The sequence below is a fragment of the Melozone crissalis genome, unplaced genomic scaffold, assembly GCF_028551555.1.
Source record: "Melozone crissalis strain CALT ecotype California unplaced genomic scaffold, PUWL_Pcris_2 ptg000029l_1, whole genome shotgun sequence".
In the NCBI taxonomy this organism is placed as follows: domain Eukaryota; kingdom Metazoa; phylum Chordata; class Aves; order Passeriformes; family Passerellidae; genus Melozone; species Melozone crissalis.
The window spans coordinates 12,512,102-12,536,923 of record NW_026535807.1 but is presented as its reverse complement, the minus strand read 5'-3'; the positions used below and the strand labels follow the sequence as shown (position 1 = coordinate 12,536,923).

Here is a 24,822-nt window from a genome sequence, read left to right as displayed (position 1 = left end):
ATATCACTTGCCTGGAACAACTAATAATTAACAAAATATTAAAATGAAAAGAAATATAAATGGACTGTGAAACTTGTTTTATAGTTCTTATTATTTTCTCTATGAGAAAGTTTTGAAAAGATGCTTGAAATTATATTGCCACCTGCTGTTTCTGACAAAAAGCAGGAACCAGTCTGGTTGGCTATATTATTTAAAATTCTGCAAGTATAATGGAAATCTGTTAATTTAGGGAATCCATTGTGAAGCAGGGGATGAAATCTCACTGCTTTTATCACCCATCTTGTATGTTCTGTGCTTCACAGGACTTCATAAGCAGTGCACTATTATGAAAAACTCCAGGCTTTCTTTTCTTTCCTTCCCTTGTCCTAGTCCCTAAATGAAAGTTTCAAAGACTTCTTAGTTGATGTATAGAAAGTACCAAACAATAAGCTGCAAAGCAATATTCGGAGGGAAAAAAATTTGTCTGATAAGTGATAATTTTACAGAAATACAAGCAAAGCAGTTCAGAGATTTTGTGCACACAATAAACTCCACCTCAACTGTCTATTTCTCTATTATTGCTTCGTTTCCTCTGCAACCTCACAAGGGCAGCACTTCTCTTACCCTTGGCTGGAGAATACACCAGAGGATGCCTCCCTTTATCTCTGGTACCTTTGGCAAGACAAAGGTCTTGCCAACCACATCTAGAAGCAACACTATTCCAGACAGATCTTGAGGTCTTAACCTCCTTTGAAATAACAAAATTCAGTAAGCATTTGGCCTTAAGCACAAGCCTAAATGCCATCTTGAATAGTAAAATAACTCAACGGGCTCCGAAGCATTTTATTGAATCTGACTATATTCTTTAACACCATCAAATCCTCCCTTGCAAAACGTAGATTCACTTAATTTGCAGATTTACGGGTCCCATTATTCCAGAAGCAGTGCTCAATCTACGGCTCGGCCCCAGCGGGACGCAGAAACCGCCCCGGGACACGGCAGGGACGGGACGGCTCCGACCGGGACACGGCTCCGCTGGGAGCTCCCGGCCTCAGCTCCGGCCCCGGGCAGTGTCCCCCGGGCAGTGTCCCCCGGGCAGTGTCCCGGCTCTCCCAGCTCGGCTGCCCCGGCTCTCCCTTCCCTGCCGCTCTCTCCTCTCCGGACGGGACCGCGCCGCCGCCGCTCCCCCGGCAGTGCCGGGACACCCGAGAGCGCCGTGCCGCCCTCAGCCTCCCCCTTCAGCCTCTCGCCCCTCTCCTACCTTGTCCGCTTTGGCCAAACCACACCAGAAAATAAATCAATAAAGAAAACTGAAATGCAATGCAATGCAATGAAATTGCGAGCGAGCAGCCGCCGCCCTCCCGCGCAGCGCGGCCACTCCGGAGGCAGCGGCCGGCTCGGACCGTGCCCACATCGATCTTCTGTCTTCCCTCGCCCGCCCGCCCCTCGTTCCCCTGCTTCCACTCCTTCCTCCACAGCTGCTCGAGGCCGGGGATAATCGCCCGGTAATTGCTCCGCACCCTCGGCCGGGCTGAGACACCCCATCTCCCGGGACAGGCAAGTGCACGACCCGTCCCCGGCGCTCCCCGGGACTGTGCGGGACTCCTTCGGACCCATCCCCGGCGCGCTCCCTGGGGGTGTGCGGGACTCCATCGGACCCGTCCCCGGCGCTCCGGGCCCGGAGCTGTGCTGGACTCCATCTCCCAGCGCTCCCGGCCGCGCCGCCCCGCAGTGCTGCGGGTGCCCATTGGTGGCGGCACTCCGCGGGCAGCCAATCGGCGCGCGGCTCCTTCAGCGGGGCGCGGAGCTGAGGGCGGGCGATGCTCGGTGCTCCGCGGAGCTCCGCGGCTGCCGGGCAGCGCCATGAACCTGGGGTAAGGAACGAGCGGGACCGGGCGGGACGGGACGCGGCTGTTCGGGGAGGGATGGGCCCGGCTCCGTGGAACGCATTGGTTCCGCGCCGGGACGCGCAGTGCCGTGCGGCTGAGGGAGCAGGAGCGATCTGCGGGACAGAGCCGGGGCCAGCGACCCTTCCCGTGGGAGGGCCTCGGGACGGGCTCGGGGTGCGGTGCCCGGGGAGCGGTGCCGGGGTGCGATCCCCGGGGTGCAATGCCCGGGGAGCGGTGCCCGGGACAGCGTCCCTTAGAGCGGTGCGTTGGAGCGTTCCGCACCCCCGGCGCAGAGCGGGCCGGGCCGGACCCCGCTCACCGCAGCGCCCCGTTCTGAGGTGCCCCTCACAAAGCTGCGTGCGAGCCCGAACTGCACTGGGTTTCTTCATTGTTAACGTTTTATAATGAAATGTGAGGATAAAGCGGTATTTGGAGCGCTTATGGTCACCTTGGATTGTCCCAGCGCACGGAGCAAAGGAAGGCAGCTGGGAATTGACACTGCCACGTTTTTCTCTGCTCCCAAACGCTTCTAACAGCGCTTGTTCCTCTTGCGAAGGTGAATTGTTGTGCATGGAAGCACAAGCAAAGGCTCTTTCCAGAATACAGCCCTGCTTTGTGATCAGCGCTGGCCTTCCGGGAGGCTTGGGTAGTGATTTGTGATTTATATTGTTGGATCGTTGAATTCTTGAGGTGTATTGCACTGTATAACGATATAGAGTGGCACCTTTAGTGTTAAAGATCTACTTTGCAACAAGCAAAGTTGTAGTCGTTTTTTCAGTATCAATAAAACTACACCTTCTTCAAGACATGCTGATTTCTTTGTTTTAAGTAACTTCTCAAAACATGGCTTGGGATGTGAAGGACCATCTGGAATAACAGTAATTGTTCTTGTTATGAATGTTCAAATCTTACCATTATCAGATTACTTCATACTTCAGATTCCTCTCTCTCTCTCTCTCTCTTGTTTTGCAGCGATGGACTGAAGCTCGAAACTGAAATGCTGGACGGAAAGCCTAGGCTAATTTTAGCTTCTTCTGGTATTTTTTTGAATTTAATCTTTAAAGCTTCTTGAAGTTAAACCTAATATCCAAGAGACATAACGTCCAGCTTTCCTGAAATATTTTTGAGATTAGGAAGCATGTTTGTGCATTGTTATTTATAAGTTTCTCTCTGAGCAGCTCGATTCTCAGCAGTAGGTTGATGATGAATTGTGAATAGTCTGTGCACCAGGGAACAGCTGGCAAACAGTCTCCACTGCTTAGCTTGGCATTAAAATAAAAAGTTAAGTGCTATTGTGTATCAACGGGCATAACTTGATGGTAATTCCTGTAACTTTATCGCATGTTACTTGCCAGGATAAAAGAGGCTTAATAACATCTTCATTTACACAGCATGACATCATTGCAATCACGTTTTTAAGGCAGCCTCAGTATTTGTAGTAAACATTTTTAAATTTCAGTAAGCAGTTTATTTAGGCCAAATCTCACTACTACCATCTGAGATAATTATTTTCCAGTATATGTGTTAATAAATTCTATTTCTGTGATTTGTCAGACATATGTCTCTGCAATAAATTCCAGCTTTGTCAGACATGCATTTCTGTACAAGTCTACTTTTCCTACCTGTTCTGCATAGTCAGGGCAGATAGCATGAGAAAAGTATTTTCCCCCTCATTTACAAAAATCAGATGAATATAATGTTTTGCTAATTTCTCAAGATTCTTTTTCAGGGACAAGTTGTTATTAAATACTTTCATATGTTTGTGTTTGTTTCCCATAAGATAAATCAAAGCCTGCCATGAAGGTAAGTGTAAAATTTTTAGAACACACAAATTCACTATTTGTAAACAGGAAATTTGAGAAATTGAACTGTATAAATACTTGGAAACAACTGTATTTATGAAAGAGAAATATGTGCTTATGAGTCTCTTTTAACTGGAGATATTCTGTTATTTCTCAGGTTTATAAGAGCTGTTCAAAAGGATGAATACAAAGTCTTGTGACTATTTTTGCCTTTCAAAATGCATTAGTTTCCTTGGCCAAGAAATTAAAGCAGCAGAGGGGATAATGTAAATCAGAACTTCCAGAGGCCTTAAAGGAATTGTGGTAAAATAAAGATCTGATGTGTGTTTAATTTCAGGTTTGGTCATACAGGCTGCCTCTGAGTAAACTGCAATGGGGTGGGTTTGGGAAGGATAGAAAGCAGCAAAAGGTCCCAATAGACAGGAAATAATTACAAGTTTGCACCAAGGACCTTGGAAAGAATAAAACTTAGTTCAGAATGGCAGAATGAGGACTGAAATACTGCTGGCTGTGTGATGAAAACAGGTACCTATGTGGAGCCAGGAAACACCTGTTCCCATTCAGAAACACCAAAGTAAAGTAGAAATAATGCTTGTTAATTCTTTTAAATGTCAGGCTACATAAAGTTATTATTCATACTGTCATTTTGAAATACTCAAATTCAGGTGCTGTGTCCTCTTGCAAAGTTTTCCTGGTGCTTGTGAAGATGTTTCATTAGCTTATACAGAGTTACTACTGATGAAACAGAAAAGAAAAATGATACTTATTTTCCTTGTTGCTTCAATCTTGTTTTCATTTGTTACAAATACAATTTTTTTCCATATTTAATAGATGGTGAAATCTTTTTGCTTTAACAGATGGGTAATAAAGCCAGAGCACCTAAACAGGCATTGAGAATAAAGCACACTGGGCTCATCTTGAGGCCAACACAAAATGCTTGTATCAAGCAGGAAAATTTAACAAAACCGAGGAGTGAATCAAGCTTATCAATGACAAAAGGTGAAAAACTGCAAGTTAATAAACACTCCTCACATGAAGCCACCACTAAAAGTTACTCTTTGATTTTCCAAAGAGATAAGACAAACAGATATCCTGATTCGGAGGATCCTAGTATTGTGAAAAATACTAAACACAAACCTCAAGCCCCACATGTATCAGCTGAAGACTTAAAAAGTTTGGTGTGTTTAACACAAGCACAGCTTCAACAGATTTTGATGATTGTTAAAGAAGGAAGAAGCATCTCTGAGGCTCATAATGAAAAGCAAGAGGAAATGGGTAAGATACCAGGCATTGGATGCATTTGTTCCATGGAAACAGAGCAAAATGGGAAAGCTTAACTTGGAGTTGATAATTTCAGGTTATTTGCACATTGTAGAGATGTTCCACTTAGGTAGGATGGTCTCAGACAAAATACTATTTGCCATTATGAATGTGACATTGTTACTGTGAGAGCCAAGCATTTCAGAATTATCACAGTAAAAAAGATTGTTTGTTACATTTCCAGTATTCTGAAGAGCAAACCAGCAAGAAGCATTGTCACGGTTCCATGCAAAATAAAAACCATTTTACCCTGGGGGGAAAAAGAACTGCCCTGTACCACTGCCCAAGGAGAAGGGCCCTTCTGGCTTGTGAAGAGTTAGGCCTTCCTCTGTGTCTCAAGAGCAGTTCTGCCATTTTCCTGTGGCCAGAGTTGGATTTGTGTCTCTTAGCCTAACTGGACTATGAGTGGTGAATAGTATTTTTCTTTTCCCCTCCCCAGTTCTCACACTCAGAAGTGTAAGAACTGTTGCTTGTCTTCCTCTCTTGCATCCTTCCTCCTGTTGGTGGATGTGTGCAGGGGGTCAGCTTTGGCACCAGGAATAAGACATCCTGCAATTGATTAGAGTCCCAACTCTGAGCCCTTTCCAAGAATAAGTGATTACTACATCTGGCATTTGAAAAATACCCTGTGAAGGTCTAACTTACATGCCTTAACTATATAAGCAGGGCTGAAACCACTTTTGTTAAATTGTGGGGAATCTGAGTATTTACTCAAAGCTGAAGCAAGTTTAGTGGCTATATATACATGTTTATATATTTATGTTCTACCACAGCTACTAATGAGGCATCAGAGGAAAATGTTATAGCATCACTCCAGAAAGATTGTGAAGTGTCCCCAGTTCCAGATGAAGCAAACTGTGATTCAGGCAGGAAACAAGAAGCACATCCACAGCCAGGACAGAATGTTATGTAGGTACATTTGTGTTACTGTGTACAAAAGTTGTGTCTCCAATAAAGGTTCATATCATATGTTCCTAATAACAAATATTTTTATAAATACTAATTTAAAAGTTACCTCTAAAATTTTAACACATCAGCTTTCTAGATAAAAATTTTCCCCCTCCTTCCTTTTCTCTAGAAAGCATTCATGGAAACCTGCTGACTTGTTTAGTACCTTGGGTGAAAGAGAAGGGGAGAAAGCCTTATTGGAACTTAAAAAGGCCCAATGGAAGAAGGAATTAGGTATTTATGATGTATAAAATACATTTTTGATATATCTTTTATTATACTCAGCATACCAAGAAATTTGGTATTCCTTAAGCCCTTTTAAATTTACCTAGATCAGTACAGTTGCTATAAATTGAAAAGTAAGTAGTAAGTCTCTAAGACAGGTTTAAGATTCTTGAATTTCAAAAGTTTATCCAAAGATTGTAAATTCTTGCAAGAAACACATCTTTGCCAATTAAATATTATCTCAAATATATTGTTATACTTTGTATTTTAGGTGCTACTTGCCAGCAGTTTTGTCACATTCTGACAGTAATTGACAGCCATTATCATTAAAAAATTCATTTGGTTTTTAATGGGAACAGCATGACCCCAATCTACAAGCATGACTGTATGAAATTGCAATTTGAACTTGACAGTGTTTCCAGTCCAGCCCCATCACCAATCAAGGGGAATCTCTGGAGGAAACAAAAACTGCTAAATACAGTAGTAAACTCTCTCTGACAAATTAAGCTATTTATGATGCACATGGAAGAGTGCTGTGTTTTGGTTTGAAATTGGATTTAGACCATTTGGTTTCAAGGTTTAATTCTGCATTGTCAGTAGCTTCCATTATGGCTCTGTTGGTTTTAATAATGGTAAAGTAGTTCAAGACTGATGTAACAAAATGGAGAGAGTTCATATACTTGGTTATTTGCTGGTTTTCCCTGGGAAATTGTTACTCCAGTGTTTTTTAGTCTCCCCAGAGAGACTCCTCACTTACCTCTGCATCCCTGGGCAGATGCTCACTTTGCTCTTAAGAGCAAGGTCCTGAGGGATTGGTCAGACTGATGGGTGACAACCCTTGCGTCCATTTCACAGTCCAAGTGACAGGGAAGACATGCATTGCTTTTTTATTTTTTTTAAACTATTAAATGTTGCAATAGGAATTCTAGTAAGAGCCTGATTTTGTTTGTTTAAGATGAACAGGTAGCACTGAAGAAGAAGCTGAAAGAAACTCTGGAGGGTGAGGTGGGTTATTTCTGGGCAAAACTTGGCAGTAAGAAAACCCCTAAAGTGGAAACACCTGACCCAGACCAGGTAAGACTGTCTATAAACAAAAGAGCACAGTTTCCACAGCACTGTTGCAGAACAGTTTAATTTCTAATTCACAGATTTTATTTTCTGTACAAATCCTCTAGAATCCAATATTGGTGCTGCTTTAAGCCTTCTCAGGGCATGAATTGCTGCAGCTCCCTGGTCCACACTTACTTGTTGCTCCAGGTCATAACTTTTCAGCTTAAGATCTTTAGAGCAGGAACAACCCTTTCCTGTCTCTCCATTTAGATTCCTAACTAAAAAGTATAAAACTTCTCTTGTTCTGTTTGAGGAAATAGTCTCAAATGTAATTCCTGGCTATATAATTATATACATTGTTCATGAGCTGTCACATATATTTGCTTGCTTACATAATGAGCATAGCCAATATGACATCTAGCTTTTTAAAAGCTGTGATTCTGAAACCAGTGTGTTAGATAAATGCATTATACTCACAAGAGACTTCTCCAGTGAAAATTATTGCTCTTAAACAGAAGTTAGGGTTGTATCTGCTATCATTTCTTTCAGCAAAAGCAACTTGCGCTTTTTTATGGCACATTCAGCATTCCTAGCAAAGTTTTGACTCTGTCTTAAAAGAATTTGTTTCCATCTGCATAATTGATAAATAGTGGATAAATAATGCTTAGTTACAAATTTGGGCTGAGGCTTTAATGAACAGCAGCTTCTGGAAGTATAATTTTGTCAACAAACAAAACAGGTGAACTGAATAAGTCTTAAAATGGTCCCTTTGTTTGCAGGCAGTGCTTCCAGCTGACTCAGTTCATGGCACTGGGAGCTCTGCCTGTACAGCTGCTTTAGCCACAGAGGCTGATGGAGCTGCACTGAATGTTCCAAGAGCTCCAGCTGGGCAGTCTTCTGATTCCACTCCTTCTGACTTCTCAGCTGGCACTTGCACAGCCTTGCCTTTCAGGGTAAGCTCTTTAACTGTATGCAGGGTAGTTTTACTTATTTATTAACAGCAAATGTTTGTCTCAATAAGTTCTTTTAAACCAGGAGAATTCCTTAGACCTTTTTGCTGTGCATAAATAACTTTGTCTGAATGAATGTTTACCAAAATATCAATGCTTTGAAGACAGCACTTCCTTCCAGGCTGATGTGAAGAACAGTACTAAAGGTGTGATATGCAGTATTAATTAGTTTTTGAGTATGTGCAGAAGAAACAGAGAAGTGGGAACCTATATAAAACAAATTATATTGATGGCAGAAGGTTCAAGAAGTAGATCTTAAATTATGGCTGGTAGGCAGAGATTGAGGAGAGTTTTTGTCAGATGGCATTGGAAGCTCTTAGTGCCACTGGAGCTTGTTAAATAGTACAGAGATCCCTCAAGCAGAAACAGAAGAATGAAGATGGCAACTCCTTAATTTCAGACAGATCACTGCTAATTAGGTTGTGGTGCTGAATCTGCCTGGAACACAGACTGAGCAGTGAACCACAGGAAGAAAAAGGGATTTCTGTTCATGATACAAATAAGTAGGGTTTTCTGGAGTTCAAGTTGGAGTAATATTCAGAATTCATCTTTCTATTAGCAGTCAGATACTTGCTACAGTTACAAAGTTACATCCTTTTACTGTGCTAGAGAAAGGCCCAGTTTTGCTCACCCACTGAAGGCAGAGCTTTCTGCCACGTCCTTATTATGTAGCTAGAGAAGATAATTTTTTGTAGAATAACTAGCAGTTATCTTATTTCAGGAAGCTGTGCCACAGGAGCGACCTTTTAGTGCTCTGAAACATGAGCAACAGAAGAAGTGGCTTGAAGAGTTGGACAAACAGAAGGAAGAAGCTAAACTACGAAAATTAGAAGAAAAACTTAATTTATCGAAGGTATCTGGTTTAGAGAAGTCTTTCTCTATTTTTCTTTTAAGAAATAAAAAACTAAATTAGTGAAGTGGCAATGATAGTAAAAGGTTTTAAAATCCTAAAATTTGGGGAATTAGAAAGAAGCTAGACTTAGTGGGGCCCTGGAAAAATGTTAAAAATAGACTCTGAAAATGTTGGGCTTTGTGTTTGCCAGATCATGTGAAATTGCACCTGCGTAAGCAGTATGTGATAAGTGATATAATTGTTAGCTGTGATGATTGTTCAGTAATTAAACATAATTGTTTAATCTTAGGAAGAATCATGAGAAACTATGTTAGAAGTTTGAGGGGGAACACGAGGAGCCCATGCTTGGATGAAATCTATGTATGCAATAGAACAATATAAGTTTAATTATTAAACATGAAAGTTATATAACGACAGAATATAAAAACATGTTCATCCCAAACCCTTGTGGGGGGGGTCAGATTTGGGTTTGTACTCCTGACACCCAGAGCTCTTCAATAAAAGCACCTGCATATAATCTCTCTCATGATTATGTGTTTCTGAATGCTAACAGCAAACAAAGATGGAATTTTGTGCAGCACGTCTAGGTTTTCACCATAAGGATGCACTCACATTGAGCCAGTGCTGGTCAGTATTTCAGTGTCTGGTGTGTTACAGGGCTTGCTGCAGGGATGGAGACAGTGGCAGCATGACCAAAAATCGAGGAGAAAATAAAACCCTCTAGCACTACATTTGAAGTGAGAGAGAATCAGGCATTACTTTATTTTCTGGCCAGGATGTGCCAAGGAAAATGTTCCAAACACATGTTTTTGCAGGATTTTGCCCCAAACTTTACAGTCAAAACCCATAGAGATGCACTGTTTTTAAGTTAATTGGGCTAGAGTTGAACAAACCCCAATAGTCAGTTTCCCACTGGACTTTAATCTCCTTGCCTCCGGTGTTAATTAGATTTTCATTCTTACCAGATGTCTCCAATTCTGCCAAAGGCAGCATCTGAGAGTAAATGTTTTTTAGATGGCCACTAATGTTTTGTTGATGTTCCGTTGATGGGCTTTTATCTTTTTGGTATCTTTGGTCTGCTCCTAGTCTGCTGCTATGTTCAGCCCATCTCCTTAGGGTAATGCTACATCTCCTAAAAACGTCAAGAAAATTCCTTTCCCCAAGGCCAAGTCAAGTCAAGCCTAACTTAAGTGACAAAATAAAAGTGTATAAGTTATATTCATTCCAACAGTAGTAGTTTCTTTCTCTTTTCCACCACGTGTAGAAGCACTTGGGTTTGCAAGGTGGTGTAGAGACCATGGCTAGACACTTTGGAAAAAGAAAATTTGTGTGGACTACAGGAGGTGAGAAAAGAGAAACCGAGTACAAGGTTTTGTACAAGTACAAAATCCTGTTTCTAGAAATACTTTTTTTAATACACATACAGAGTCATGCAGCTATAAAAAAGTTTAAAGCAAGCCCTTTTCCAGAGAGTATGGAAGAAAATAGCCTTACCTTTCTTTACTCCCCAAAGCCAGCCTTGCTGCTGGGGTGGTTACAGACCTGCACACAACACAAGCCTTGTCTTTTCCTGAATTGCTGAGGGGATCAGGTTTCCTTTGTCAACTGGGTTTTTAACTGTGAAGGGGACACAGCTGGGATATGTTCCCTCATTAGCTGCCTTGTTAATTGGGTAGGTGTGCTGTGGAAGGAGGGCTACAGGCACCAGGGAGTCACCTTTTCCTTTTTTTCATGAAAATGAAGTAGCAGTATGTGTGTGCTGACCAGGTGTTAGTGCTCAGGAACACAATCACAGAATGATTATTTGCAGGTGCTTTTATTGAAGAGCTCTGGGTGTCAGGGGTACAGACCCAAATCTGACTCCAACATGGGTTTGGGATGAACATGTTTTTCTACCCTAATCTTTATATAACTACACATTAATTGTTAAACTTACATTGTTCTATTGCATACGTTGATCTCATCCAAGCATGGATTCTTGTAATTTCCATCAAACTCCCCAAACATCGTTTCTCATGATTCCTGTTACGATTAAACAATAATTATATCCAATTACCAAACAATCATCACATTTAACAGTCATCATTTATCATGCAACAATCATATCGTTCATCATAGTCATTGAATGATTATACAGGTGCAGTTTCGCATAATCCAGTAAAATTTAACATTTTCCCAGGGCCTTCCAGGCCCAACCTTTCTTTCCAACTCCCCTGAATATCCCATGATTTTAGAAACACTTTATCCCTATACTATCACAGGTATGGATCAGCATTATAATCTGTGATTTGACTTGCGTTTTAATTGTCTTCTCACTGAAGGAATTTTTAATTGTCTTCTCACTTAAGGAATTAACTGCTGTCTGCATGGTAGCTTTTCAGATGTTCCTGGTGTACAAAATGTGTACTGTCTGTTTTATTAACCACCTTTACACTTTATAGACACAGTGTAACTGAATGCTTTTCCTTTTTCTTTTTTTTCTTTCTCTTTATTTTTTTGTTGTTTTTTGTTGTTGTTGCTTGATACTTGTTTAGGCAGAAGAGCATGACAGATGGGAAATGCATTTTGATTCTTTTAAGAACCACTTCAGTGCTAATGCACAATACCCCTTAAATGGAATGCACAGAAAGCCTGAAAGTCTTTCCTTGTCACCTGACCCCAAGGACCCGACTGCTTTCATTCGCCCTTTGTCTCCTGCAGCTTCAGGAAACCTCATGCCCTTACAGATGGGAACTGCAGAAAAAACTGCTAAAAATGGTGCTTTGGAACAAAGTCAGAGAGTCAGGTGAGTGAGCTTTGTAAGGGTAATTATTTTCCCAGCCAGTACATTTATGGTACCTCCCCAGAAAAAAAAAAAAAAAAAAAAGAAAAAAATCCTTTTTACATTCATTTGGCTTTTGTTTTTCAAATATCTGTTATTTCGCTGTTGAAAGACACAAGTGCTGCCAATGTTTACTAATGAAATTTACTGCAAATAGCCTTAAGTGGTTCCTTATTGAAAAGGATTTCCTAATCTATGAATTAATTTATATATTAACTTATAATTAACAGAATAACCTTAATATGAAAATGCAACCTAACTGATTCTAATTAAGGAAGGCTTAAGGATTATTTTGTCATGATTAGCAACACTGACATGTCCCTCTGTTCAGTTTCCTCCGCTCCATGACGGCTCTGCTGGACCCTGCCCAGCTTGAGGAGAGGGACAGGAGGCGGCAGAAGCAGCTGGAACATCAGGTACACTTGGGTGTTAAAGCCTCACACTTGTTTAATAACAGAGAGGATGAAAGGTAATGTCTTATGAATAAAGCATGAGGTTTAATACCAGAACCCAGGGAGGCACTTGACTTTTACACTTCAGATGACATGTGCATTGTTTGGCAGTATTTCCTTCAGTCAGACTCTACAATTCTCTTTCAATATTTGCACAAGATTATTGCACTTCTGTTACTGAATTCCTGCCTCAAAAAAAGGTACAGTTCAGTCCTTAGAGCTCTAGCAGGTTTGTGTACATTTTCCTTCAGTCTGCACTGTTATAAGGAGGAGAAATCTGATATTTACAGATTCCCACTCCATGAACCTTTAGTTTTTTATCTAGTTCACTAACATTTACCTGACCTCTGTGGCACCCTAACAATGTGTGTCTCTAGCACGGTGTGAAGAAGTCTCAATATAAATGTAGAGACTGTTCTGATCACACTGTTACTCTGCTGGATCAAACCCCTGGATTACCAGGAGCTTTTTCACCAATAAGGTGAAAATCAGACCTTCATCTCTTTACAACAACAACAAAAAAGTATTTTCTATAACATAAAAAGCTCCTTTTTTCTGTCTGAGTATTTCAGACTGCTCAATTGGGCTGGTGGTTTTCCAGAAACAAAACCAGGAGTGTTTGAAATAAATTATCTTCAGGTTTTTTTTTCACTTGTCCAAATCCAATCCTACACATATACAAAAATACATTAATAAATACCTTAGAATATGTTAATGTTGTATCCTTTACTTTGTCCTTTTTTTCCTGATCCTGCCAGAAAGCAATAATGGCTCAGGTGGAAGAAAAACGGAAGCAGAAACAACTGGAGGAAGAGCAGAGAAAATGGGAAGAGCAACAGGAAGAGCTGCGCCTGGCCCGAGAAAAAGCACAACTGCAGAAACAGTTTGAAGAAGAAATGCTAAAACAAAAACAAAAGGAGGTGGGGTTTGCCTTATCTTAGTGCAGATAGTCTGAGTTTTGAGGAAAATAGTTCTTGTTCCTCACCTGCAAAATTTTGCTCATCATTTTGAGAATGGAAACTATCAAAAATGTACAGTTTCTTAATAAATATACAACACCATACGAGAATAAGCCAGATTGGTTTTTTGAACAAGGGCCTTTTCAGGAAGAGGAATTAAAAGAACTGGCAAGACCAGAAATGTAGTTGTAAATAATGCAGAAACATCCATTTTAAAATGCAAATTTAAAATAAAAAAATACCTCAAAGTATGTGGTCCAGTCCTTGTTATTGGTAACTTGATGCTTTTAAGGTGCTTCAGTAACATGAAGTTCATCCAAGTGAATGTGCTTTCAGTCTGAATTCAAGACTTCTTAGGATATAGTCTGAAAAAGACATTTTAAAAGTCAGTCAGGTTCTCCATCTTTCCCCTGCATAGTTGTTGCTGAGCTTTACACAGTGCTTTCATATAAAAGTTAAACCAAAGGTTGGTTTTTACCTTTGGTAAATACAGATTTTGAATTTCTATTTCTCCTTTAACCCCTGTGGAAGGTTAAACACTTGGTCTGATGTTTCATTCTTCCTTTTGGAACAGCAGAGCTATTATTGTTTGCTTCCTCTTTGGAACAGTAGCAGATTCTATGGTGTCATAAGACAAGGTGATTCCAGAAACAGTCTTCTCCAGGGCCTGCAGAAATGTGGATTGCTGATTTCTCTGCATTTTCTGGAAGGAATTGTGTGGCATCTGCCTGTAGATGCTTGAACAGACTGGTTCAACATGGGGAGAGTCATCCTCTGTAATTGCTCAGCTCCTTTGGTGTCACGGCACCAGTTGTTCTTTCCAACTGCAAATGCAGGAGGGAGTGGGATCAGCTGCTAACAACAGTTGGGAAATGAGATTTTCCTTGGCCCAGTCTCCTGCACCTTGAACCCACTGAGGCAGGGAGCTGTAACCCCCTGACATTTGCTGGGGAGCTTTTACTGGCTCCTTGCTGTGCAAGTAGGAGTAAGATGGGATTTATTACTTTTATTTGGGCTTCTTTCATTTCATTAAAGCACATGTTACAGGAAGTCACAGATGGCTGACATCAGATGGCATCTAGAAAAAAAAGAATTTATTAGAAGGGAAATAAATGCTCATTTTTTAATGCTAAGACTGAAGATCTTTCGTTAGTACAGCAGAGGTTCTGAACTTATAATCACAGAAATTATAGGTTACATACTGTACTTAACTAGTTTTAGTTTTGAAAAAAAATACTTTCCCTAAATAAAAATACATATAAACCTTGAGGATTATATGGTCATTAAATAATCCAATTGATTTTATTCTCAAATAATCACATATTTACTTTTACCTTTTTTTCTTTGTTTATGAAAGGAACTTGCAACTCTTAAAGCCAAAGAGCTTTATCAGACAATGGAGAAAGCTCAGGAATTGGCCCAGGGATCAAAACAAGACCAGCACATTCCAGCCTTGGCTCAGAAGGCACATGACATTTCAGAACTTCAGAACAGTCTTGGTGGTGGCAAGTATAAATCTCACACTCAGTTTCCCTGTTCCTTTGGTGGTTGAAAGTGAGTTGTTTCTGGGATTGGGGTGGTTTTTTTTTTGGTTTTTGTTTCTCTGTCTGAATTTGGGTCACAAACCAAATTTCATTACAATTTATTTACCTTTCAAACAAATCTAAGTGTTAACTCCTATGGAGAATATTGTGTTTTAGTAAGTTTCAAATACTGTATTACATAAAGGAAGAAATGCAGAGCTATTGGCAGGAATGCACAGGAATATTCAGACCTGTGTGCTGTCAGATTTCCAGTGGAAAAGGGAGAGCATTGGCATTTGGATCCCAGTTCTCAGTATTGCTTTGAGCTCTAAATCACAACAGTCTGATAACTGTAGCATAGTTTAAATTGAACATGGGTTACTAAATGGAGCAACTCTACCCCTTTTCAGGTGATGCAGAGTTTGACAACTGTAATTCTGGCATTTCAGCACCAAGTCCTGACTTCCCTGCAGGTGTGGAGAGCCCCCCTGGGCTGCAGGGCTCCCCTCGGAAGGACACGGCCGTGCAGACAGGTACAGAGCCCACACCTCAGCTACTCTGAGGGGGAGTTGTTTGTCACACTGAGCCACACCACTGACACTCACAGGGAACAAAGCTGGAAAGAAATACTTGCACTGACACAGTCATGTTAGTGTGTCACAGTGTGCCAGTTTATTCCTCTATTTATCACTATTTATTCTTCTAAATAAATGATACTTCTGTATAGTTGTTACTTACCGGTTACAAATCCCATAGTCTGAAATGCTGTCTCAGCTTAGGGTCACAAGCCACGTAGGTCCAAATTTTTTTGGTTCTCCAGTCTTCTGTGTTTTATCCCTTCCTCACTGGGTTTACTTCTACGGGTCCTATCTGTCTTCCACAGGAAAAAAAAAAGGATTATCAAACTGTAGCAACCATTTTAAACATAAAATAAGTAGTAGTAGATTGATACATATACAAAAGTCAACCAAGTAATTTGAATAGCTCAGACTTGGAGTTAAAATACAATTTTTTTTTTTTTTAGATTGCTTTAATGCTTCAGCATACACAGAGTCAGCTGAGGAAAGAACTGCATGTTGTGAATCGCCTGATATTTCCATAGAATATAAAGAAATGTCTAACAGCAAAAAATGCCAGAAGGAAATGCATTATATGGATAAAAATAAACTTCCAGGAAAAGGGACTGGTGGTATTTACAGTGATCTATATGAGCAGTATGCAAGAAAAGAAAGGCACATTAAATCTTCGGACAAATACAGCAAAAGACCTGACTGGAACATAAACAAGCCTGGGAAAAGATACATTCCAGCCTCAGAAAGGTACCCCAAAGCTCTGCAGAGACAGAGGGAGGAGAACAAGGTGCGCCGGCAAATGGAGCTGCTGCAGCTGCTGGAGAGGAACAGCCCCGGGCAGCTGAGTGCGAGGAGGGGAGGGCACTCAGCCAGGTCTGCCTCACCCCGGGAAGAAACAGCTGGGAAGAGGAAGGGCCACAGAGGCAGAAAGGTGGGTCACTGTCTGCCCTCTGAGAACAACGGTCTCTTTTTAAAACTCTTGTTCCTCACAGTTTTACCTGGGTGGGAGTTCAGTTATGTAACTGGAGCAGTGAAATTCTCCTATTGCTCATCCTTATATCAGCACTCTGTTCATCAGGAGCAAAAGAATATATTCAGATTTTTGACTTTTTACTGTTATTTCAGTCTTCCAAAGTGTTGATTCCTTTTCATTTGCTCACTAACATTGATTCATGATGTAAACAGAGCTTAAATGCAAGCAGTGTGCAGGACACAGTGACATCACTGACTTGCTCTTTTTGTCCAGTCATTGTGTTGTGCTGACAGGTGAGGTACAGCAGCACCTGCTCAAGAAAACAATGTTTATTTCTGCAAAGAATATGGATTACTGAGGATGCACTCCACTGCCACAGAAATGCATCCTTCTTAGTGGAGTCACTCTCCATTTGCAGTAAGCACTATATCAGTAGAGCTTGTGGATGGAAAAAAGTCTTTTGAAGAAAATACTATCAAAAAAAGTCTTTTGAAGAAAATACTATCAAATATATTTTTAGCTTCTCTCTTGCCCTCTCTCTATATCCATAACTTGTTCAATCAGTATGCATAAACACCTCACTCTCTCACACATTCAAATAACAAAACTGGGCCTTTCCTTTAATATCTTGGATTGAACCTTTCATGTTTACAAATTCCTATGTTCCAAGGACAGGAGAATAGACATAATATTTGTGATAGTGCTTAGAGCTGCCAAATTCAGAAAATCGTAATTTGTTGACTTATTTCATGGGCACTACAAGTCTCTTAAATGCAAATCTTTGATAAATACCTTTCTCCTGAACCCAGGTCAAACAAGTCCTTTTGAAATTTCAGAACAAACTTTCTCTGAAAAATCAAAGCTTTTAATATAAAAAACACAGAGATTTTTTGTTTTACTTTTGACTTTCTTGGTTTTCTCCTAGGAAGAAAAATTTCATAAGAATCACTTGAATGAAGAAAGGTATGTCAATTCCTGCATTAATCAAATGTAGGAATGCATTATTACTGAAATGCATGTGCTTTTCTTTCCTGATTTTTTAAAAAGAATTTAGATACATCTAATTTTCTGTTATTAAAGACATACAGATTGCAGGTATAAAAGCAGAAGAAATAAACAAAAATCTTGTCCTTCAAAAATTCTTAGTTTCTGTTATTTGAGAAAATCACATTACTGAAGTATTGTTTGAGCTTTTTTCTAACTTCAGTTGTTCCATACAGATCTGAATCACCACCTGTTCCAGCAGTGAGGAACAGATTACTGCAAGTACAGCAAAGGCAGATGCAGGCTCCTCCTTTCCCGGTGTACGAGCAGCGGGGTGGAAGGGAGCAGGACGCCCGGGCAGCCCCGCAGCACAGCAGCTCCCCCGCCGCCCCCTCCAGCCCGCCCTGGGCGCGCTTCGTGCCCTACGTGCGCACCCGGGAGGTTTTCTGCCTGCCCCCGGAGGCACCGCCGAGCCGGCCCTCGACTCACCACACCCACGGTACGGCAGCCCCGGGGAGAGCAGGAACCTCGCCCTGCAGCGCCGCTGCTTTAGCCAGCCTCGTGTTTGCTGCTTATTGCACTGTGCAGTGACCTCTGTGTGTCACAGCAGTGCACAGAAAGGCTGTGCAACCAAATTATATGTTGTATTTGCCCAATTATCTCATCAAAAAAACCCAAATAATATTAAAGGTAGCAGCAATTTTAATTGAATAGCTTATATAAAATATATAAAATTGGATACACTTTAAATAGTGACAATACAATTTGGTTAAAATAAGGGATAATTTGGTTCCAATAATAGCACAGAAGCAAAAATAACCGCACAGGGTACAGAGTGCAGGGTCCTTGGAGCCCTGCCACCTCGTACGAGCTTGCCAAGCTAAAATTCCCCTTTTATGCCATGTGTCAATGCCATCTCCTCCCGTTCCTCACACTTCTACCTCTGCCCTCATCACCACCTTTAGCACACATGCCCCACCACTCTGGGGGTCGTCACTGATGAAGGCCTCTCCTCTTCCTTGATGTCCTTTAATTCACCTTTGGGTTACACATGTGCACTAAGCCACTACAATGTAAGCCAAAACTAACATAACATAAGATAATATTATATTTAAGTATCAAAGCAATAAATCTCATATAATTAACATTTTCCTGGGACCCAACCAGATTTTCCTTTCTTTCTGTTAATTTTTAGTAACTGTTATCTCTTGCTTTTTCCTGCCTTGAATATCTGCAGGAAAGGAAGGGGGGGGGGGTTGGAATCCCTCCTCTCTCTTTCTTTCTTGGCATTACACCTTTTAACTGTTTTATTATTCCCAAATATTAATTACTGTATCAATATTGATTACTGTTTCAATTTTGTCAGCACAAATCATACCTATTTACCACAGGTATTAAAAAACTCAATCCACAAAGTTTTAAAAAATCAGCAAAGCAACAAATATGTTATCAATATTTTGCTTACCTTTCATGAAGTATGACTGCACTTTCTTGCTTTACTGTAGAGAGACTGGAGTTTAGGAATCCAAGTGTTGTTTGACTTAAAAATAGAGATTATAATCTCAATAGCAACCAATCCCTGATTTTCATAAACTTTCAAAATCTGCTGCTTCAAAATTAAAAGAAAATTAATAAAGTGTTTTATTAACTGATTTGATATATATTTACTTTTAGATTCTTACCAAATGCCACGACAGATTTTTAGCTCAGATCATGTTAGAGATGCTTTTCTAAATCCTGATGCAGTAACAATCAGAGAGAGACAACAAGAAATTCTCAAAGGATTGTCAAAATTACGACAGGTAAGCAGAAATTTATTGGCTAACTGTGCATGTGTGTGTGTGTGTATATATATGTGTGTATATATATAGAGATATACTGAAGTAAAAATTATTACATCATTAATTCTATTTCCATCATTTGATTTATATTTTGGGCCCTGTCCTCTGCTTTTGTTCCATTTTACTAATTTTGTTTTTCACCTGTTGCTTCCATCTTTGGACAGTCCTTAGAGAGAGAATATGGACTCCTTAGTCCTTAAATCAGCTATGAAACAGTGAAGTGCCTGAGCGAACTTGAAACCAAGAGAAATTACTTTGTTTGGTGGCCAGGTTTCTGTGGTTAGGGCTGTTTATAAAGAATGTATCAGTTTCAAAAGAACATAGTTTTAACACAACACTAGAACCTTGTTAATGAGGTTTCCTCTCTGCTCTTCCCAGGTTAGGACAGAACAGTGGGGTTGGTGGGGTGGTCTCGTGTCAGGCCTGGAAAAAGACTGGAATTTGCAAACTGGAAGTATGAACACTTAAAAAATCCTTCCAAGACAGCTGCTACTTGTTAACATGTAAAAAGCAAACTCACTATTTGTCAACCAGCCAGGTTTTCTGAAAAGCAAATGAAAATGAGCGTGATGGCACAGACACAGGAGCTCCTGAGCTCAGGCTGTGTGTGTGTGTGTGTGTGCACTGCTCTCTCTGTAGCCAGGCACTGGCAATGGCAATGCTATCAGAGCCTGAGTGAATTGGATCCTGCCCCTGTTGGCAGCAAGGTGTGGCCACAGCCTCTGAAGCCACAGGTCTGGACATGCACATGAGCAATTCTCTTTTATGCTTCCAAGTGGCCTGACAGACCTGCAAGACAAAAAAATATTTACTTCAGGCTTGCCTTTTCATTGTGAAGAATCTGAAAATAAACATACACCAGTATCTTCCCTTGCTTCTGAATGGGTCCAAACTAAATGCACCTTATTGCTACCAACAGGATTTTTCTCTGCCTTCAGGGAGGAAAATTTCATAAATAATCAAATGGAAGAAAATCTGACAGTGAAGCACAACAAAATTAACAGTAGTTGAGGCTATTGATTACCTGTTGTGCCTTAGAAAGACAGAAGCACTGCCATGTACACTGTGAGAAACAAAGCCCACTCTTAAATTTTTAAGAGTTTCAATAAATGATAATAAGGGATAATTATAAAGCAAAAGTTATGGTCGGGGTGCATGGCAAAGCTTGTGGCACACCCACTTCCTCAGCTCACAGTCCTTTATACTGTTACAACTGCATTACTTCCTCAAATGCCTGCACATTTATTTTGAGCTCATTGACTACAGTCTTGCTTCAAATTTTTGCAGCATTTGCACAATTCAGTAGTTGCAGATGTCAGCAGTTAGGGTGGTCCCTGGATGCCACTTTCAGGCTTGGCAGTTTTCCTTTTAGGGTCTTTGCTCTCCACTTTATGCTTAGATGTACATTTTGCAATAGCCAGCATATCTTAATATGCATCTTTCACAAGCCCACTTACACCTTGTGAAAACCTTGCTTTTCCTGTTACACTGCCCATAAATGATAACAAATAATTTAAAAAGCAGTTTAAAACTTTCAATAATTATTTGCAAACAATTACAATTTATTAATTGAAGCAAATAAATTGTAGCAAAAGCCAACTACTACAGAGCCATTTATAACATACCCACAGTGCTTCAGCAGTAGGTAAACTCCTTGTGAAATAAAAGGCTCATGACTGTCCCCAGGTCAGTAAGACAAGTTGTGACCCAACTGAAAGGCTGCCAGTTTCTAACAGCTTCTACATTGGTTTCACTGGATCTGGTCTTCCCCACTGCTCAATAACATCTTTGTTAAATATCTACAGCTTTGAAGCATTTTGGCTTCTGATCCAAAGGAATCTCCTCCACAGCAGGTACTACAAAGTAAAGAGACCTTTACTGGTGTCAGGGGCATGCAGGGGTCAGCACACCCATCTGCTCATCCCAACATTGTTCATTTCACACCAGCTTTTGTACAAATCTGACACCAATCCCTGCCACTTACTTACCTTGGAGTCCCAGATCTGGGGCTTGGGGCCTTACATAACTTGTGGTTTTCTTATCTTCACCTTACAAATACAACACACCATTCCAATCTAACACAAATAACTACATCTTCCTTTATATCACAGAGATCTGCATGTCAGACTCATGGGCCACCTCTGCCTGTTTCACTGATTACACTCTAGCTCCATATCTGTTCTAGCAGAACCTGTGACCTTACGTCTTCAGTTTTCTGCTGGTACTTGGGGAGTTTTCCACTGGTCATCACTTTCAGCTGGTCCTTGTTTGGGAAGCAGTTGCAGTTATCACTCCTAGCACAGGGTAGGTTCCTCCTTGGGAAGCAGTTGCAGTTTGCAGGAGCCCCTCAGCCCCTCACCTTGCTGAGACAAGTCCATGTTCTGTATTTCACTTCACTTACCAGTGGCATTTTGTTGAAGAGTGAAGCCAGAGTCAAGGTACAGCTTGATCCCTGTGCTTGCTGAGGCTACAAAAACCTGGTTGTGTAAACAGGTTAAAGTTGGCAAGCTCAGAGAAGCCATGTGAACTTACATTTAATTTTGCACTGGCTAAAAAGTAACAGGTTAGTCTTTCAGTGGATCTTGGTTCTGCAAGAGAGTTAACTTAAAACATGTGGAGTTCCTTTTTGACTACCCTGCCAGCTGCAGAAGGCATTTAGGACACGAGCTGTTCCATTTCAGTACACCTTCTATACCAAAGCATTGTACTCCTCCTGATGTACAGATGATACCTGTTTTGCCTCAGTTATTTCCCTGAGAAAGCATGAATAGTGCAGGATTTTGTCTGATACACAAAAAGCTGAGTTTTCTGTTTCAGAAGATTGTCTAGTCTTGCTCTTCTGCATTTATATATACATATATAGAGTGGCTTTATAGTTTCAGACTAATCCATACTTGTATTTACAACATATTTAGCCATTGTTTTGTTTGGGGAAATTCACACAATAGTCACATAATTTCAACCAGTCTTTAGTCTTTGAACTCCCCACTGAGGCAGTGATGAATGCAGCTGGGCTGGGACTGGCTGACCCAGGGAAAGAGGAGGGAGGGTGAGTCTGTCACTGCATTTGCTACAGGACAGCAAATCTCTTCCTGTGCCTCAGGTCACAGCAGGTATAGGAGCTAGCAACAGACTCTTTCCTCACTGAAATCAAAAGTCAGTGGATAAGCTGAGCAAAGTGAATTGTTTGTGAAAAAGAAGGGACGAAGTTTAAGAAAGAGGACTCGCCCTCGGGTCAGTACCACCAGAGCACCCCTTTGTTCCTGAGGCAGCAGCTCTGCCAAGGGCTGCAGGTAACAATGGCTGGGTGGGGACACACCCCACAGCCCTCTGGGGAGCTATTTCCCATTGCTGAGCCCCTGCCCAGTACCTGAGCAACCCTTGTGACAAACACTCAGCTGCCAGCTCTCAGGGTTATTTGTTCCTCAGCTCTTGGTTTATTTAGGGCAGATTATTTTATAACTTGGTTTTGTGACATGCTTCTAAATGCAAAAAATGCTCTGCAAAAATACTAATTATTGACACAGAGACTGAAAACAGTGACCCATTAATAGAAATAAGCAGATCCTGTTGATTAACTAGAAAGCAATTCATCAAGTGATTGAAAGTAGGCAGCTGCTGCTTTAGAAGGAGCCAAAGTGAAGCCTTGCAGGCTGCTTTGCTGCCTTGCCTTTGGTGCCACCAGGAATCTGCGCCTCCATTGCTGCAGGAGCTGCTGCCTTGCATTAGGTCTACACTGAGCTGTGCCAGCAGCCTGTAACTCTTGTCTTTGAGAAAGGCCTTGGAACTCCTGAGAGAAATAATTACCTTTTCTTTTTAAAAAAAACAAACTTCTATGGTATCAAATTATTTCTGTCAAGTCTAAAATAGATGGAGAGCAAGGGGCCAGATGTATCAATATATACGATCCTGTTAGTTACAGTAAAAAAACCTAATTTATTCATATACTTATTATCATGTATGACCTGACAGACAGGGATACATTTCCAGGAGGGTTTTCTGTGACAGGGTTTCTCCATCATCAGTACTTACCAGAACCATTGACACAGCAGGAACCTAGAACCTTTTGGCAGTTCTCTGTGTCTCCTGAAATGTCAGGCACTGCTCTGGTTGCAGTGGCCCTGCTGCCCTTGCTCTGAAGGGAATTGTTTGTGTTAAGGCTGAAAGCCAATGCCCATCAGGGTTTTGGGTTCTGCTCCATTCAGGAATTCACTACAATACAATGCAGAGACAGTGCACAAAGGGATGAGAAAGTTCCATTTCATACAGTGGAAAAGTCCTTTTTTCCTCTGCATGGTCATCCCTGGAAACTGGCCTGGCTTCCACTCCAGTCACACATCAAGGGCTGCTGTAGAAGTTCCCTGTTCCCTGAGGCTCTGAGGCTTTACTGTTTTTTCTGAACTTAAAAACCATTAGGCCTTAACAAGGAAATTATTTCATAGTTAAAAACAATGATGCTACATTTGTTGCAATCATATTATTGTAGTTCATATTTCTCAAGTCCCATACTGTTGTTACCTTTTAAAGTTCATACCTTCTCACTGGTTTTCTACGAAGCTGTTCCTCTCTGCAGCACAGTCCTTCATGTGTCTTGAGGGGCTCCTCCTGGGCTCTCCACCCACCCCTATTCATTCCAGTTACCTTCAGGAGCCCCAGCTGCTGCCCAGCCGAGGACTGTGCAGCTGGAGCTCGTTTGGAGCAACTCGGACCCACACAGATCTTACAACACACAGATCTTACCAGGGACTCTCTCCATAACAACACACATATTCAGGCTCCCACATCCATTGGCTCAGGCTGTGGGAGAAGACAGAACATTGACATTTGTATTTATTTCAGGGCCTCCTGCAGAAGCAGAAGGAGTTGGAGAACACTCTGATTCCCACTGTAGCTCAAGAGAACTTCATGCCACCGTTTTGAGAGGTGCATATGAATGTTCTGAATCCTTAATATGGAAATGCACTTTGCTACTGTAATTAATTACAAACCACCTCTAGCTTTTTTATGAAAATTAAATTATGAGAATTTTGATGGACTACAGGGTCATGCTACATTTTATATTGAAGATAATTTAGACTCATCATGGTTTGTCTGTTTAGAATGGTTTTCATGCTACTTGAATACAAGGGTCAATTTAATATAAACCACCAAAAACATGGAAGTAAACTGTTACATGGGTTTTTGTAGAACTCAGTGTGTGAATTTTGATAAATAAAAAGATTAAGATGTATTCTGAATGGCTTTAGTTATCTTTGTTGGTATTTTGAACTATACAAAACTGCCTGTATTTCAATATTCTGCCACCTTTCAGGCTTATACTGGAAACATCAAGTACTCCCAGATTATAAGACCACAGTTCATCACACAACCTGGTACAATTCATTGCTAAAAGGGAGTTCTTTTTTCAGAGAAATTACTTGCCATGCTTGGGGGGAGGGTAAGAAGTTTTACACTACTCTGGTATTGGTTCTTAACTTGAATAAATCAATCTCCACTGTTTATAGAGGGAAAGAATCAACTTCAGGCAAAAGTCTATGGGTTTTGCTTGTTTTTTAAAAACTGCCCTTTTTAACCAGTAATTTTCTCCCAACTAATTTTGTGGATTCAGAGTTATGTGGTTT

At 40.9% G+C, this 24,822-nt stretch overlaps 1 protein-coding gene across 3 annotated transcripts; it reads left to right on the top strand.

The window, feature by feature from the left end:
- The first annotated feature begins 1,784 nt into the window (after positions 1-1,784).
- CCDC66 (coiled-coil domain containing 66) lies at positions 1,785-24,438 on the top strand. 3 transcript variants are annotated; one of them, XM_054280859.1, is made up of 19 exons: positions 1,785-1,853; positions 2,841-2,905; positions 3,649-3,671; positions 4,528-4,945; positions 5,764-5,899; positions 6,069-6,172; positions 7,119-7,237; positions 7,993-8,166; positions 8,945-9,076; positions 11,611-11,861; positions 12,229-12,313; positions 13,108-13,269; positions 14,666-14,813; positions 15,242-15,364; positions 15,856-16,334; positions 17,302-17,339; positions 17,597-17,859; positions 19,035-19,162; positions 24,041-24,438. In XM_054280859.1, the coding sequence occupies exons 1-19, from the start codon at positions 1,843-1,845 to the stop codon at positions 24,119-24,121; spliced, it is 2,940 nt and encodes a 979-aa protein (XP_054136834.1). In that variant the 5' UTR covers positions 1,785-1,842; the 3' UTR covers positions 24,122-24,438. The 3 variants fall into 3 exon arrangements, with proteins under 3 accessions (XP_054136834.1, XP_054136836.1, XP_054136835.1); XM_054280860.1 differs by lacking the exon at positions 1,785-1,853 and having other exon boundaries at positions 2,891-2,905; positions 3,586-3,671; XM_054280861.1 differs by lacking the exons at positions 1,785-1,853; positions 3,649-3,671.
- Positions 24,439-24,822: the final 384 nt, after the last annotated feature.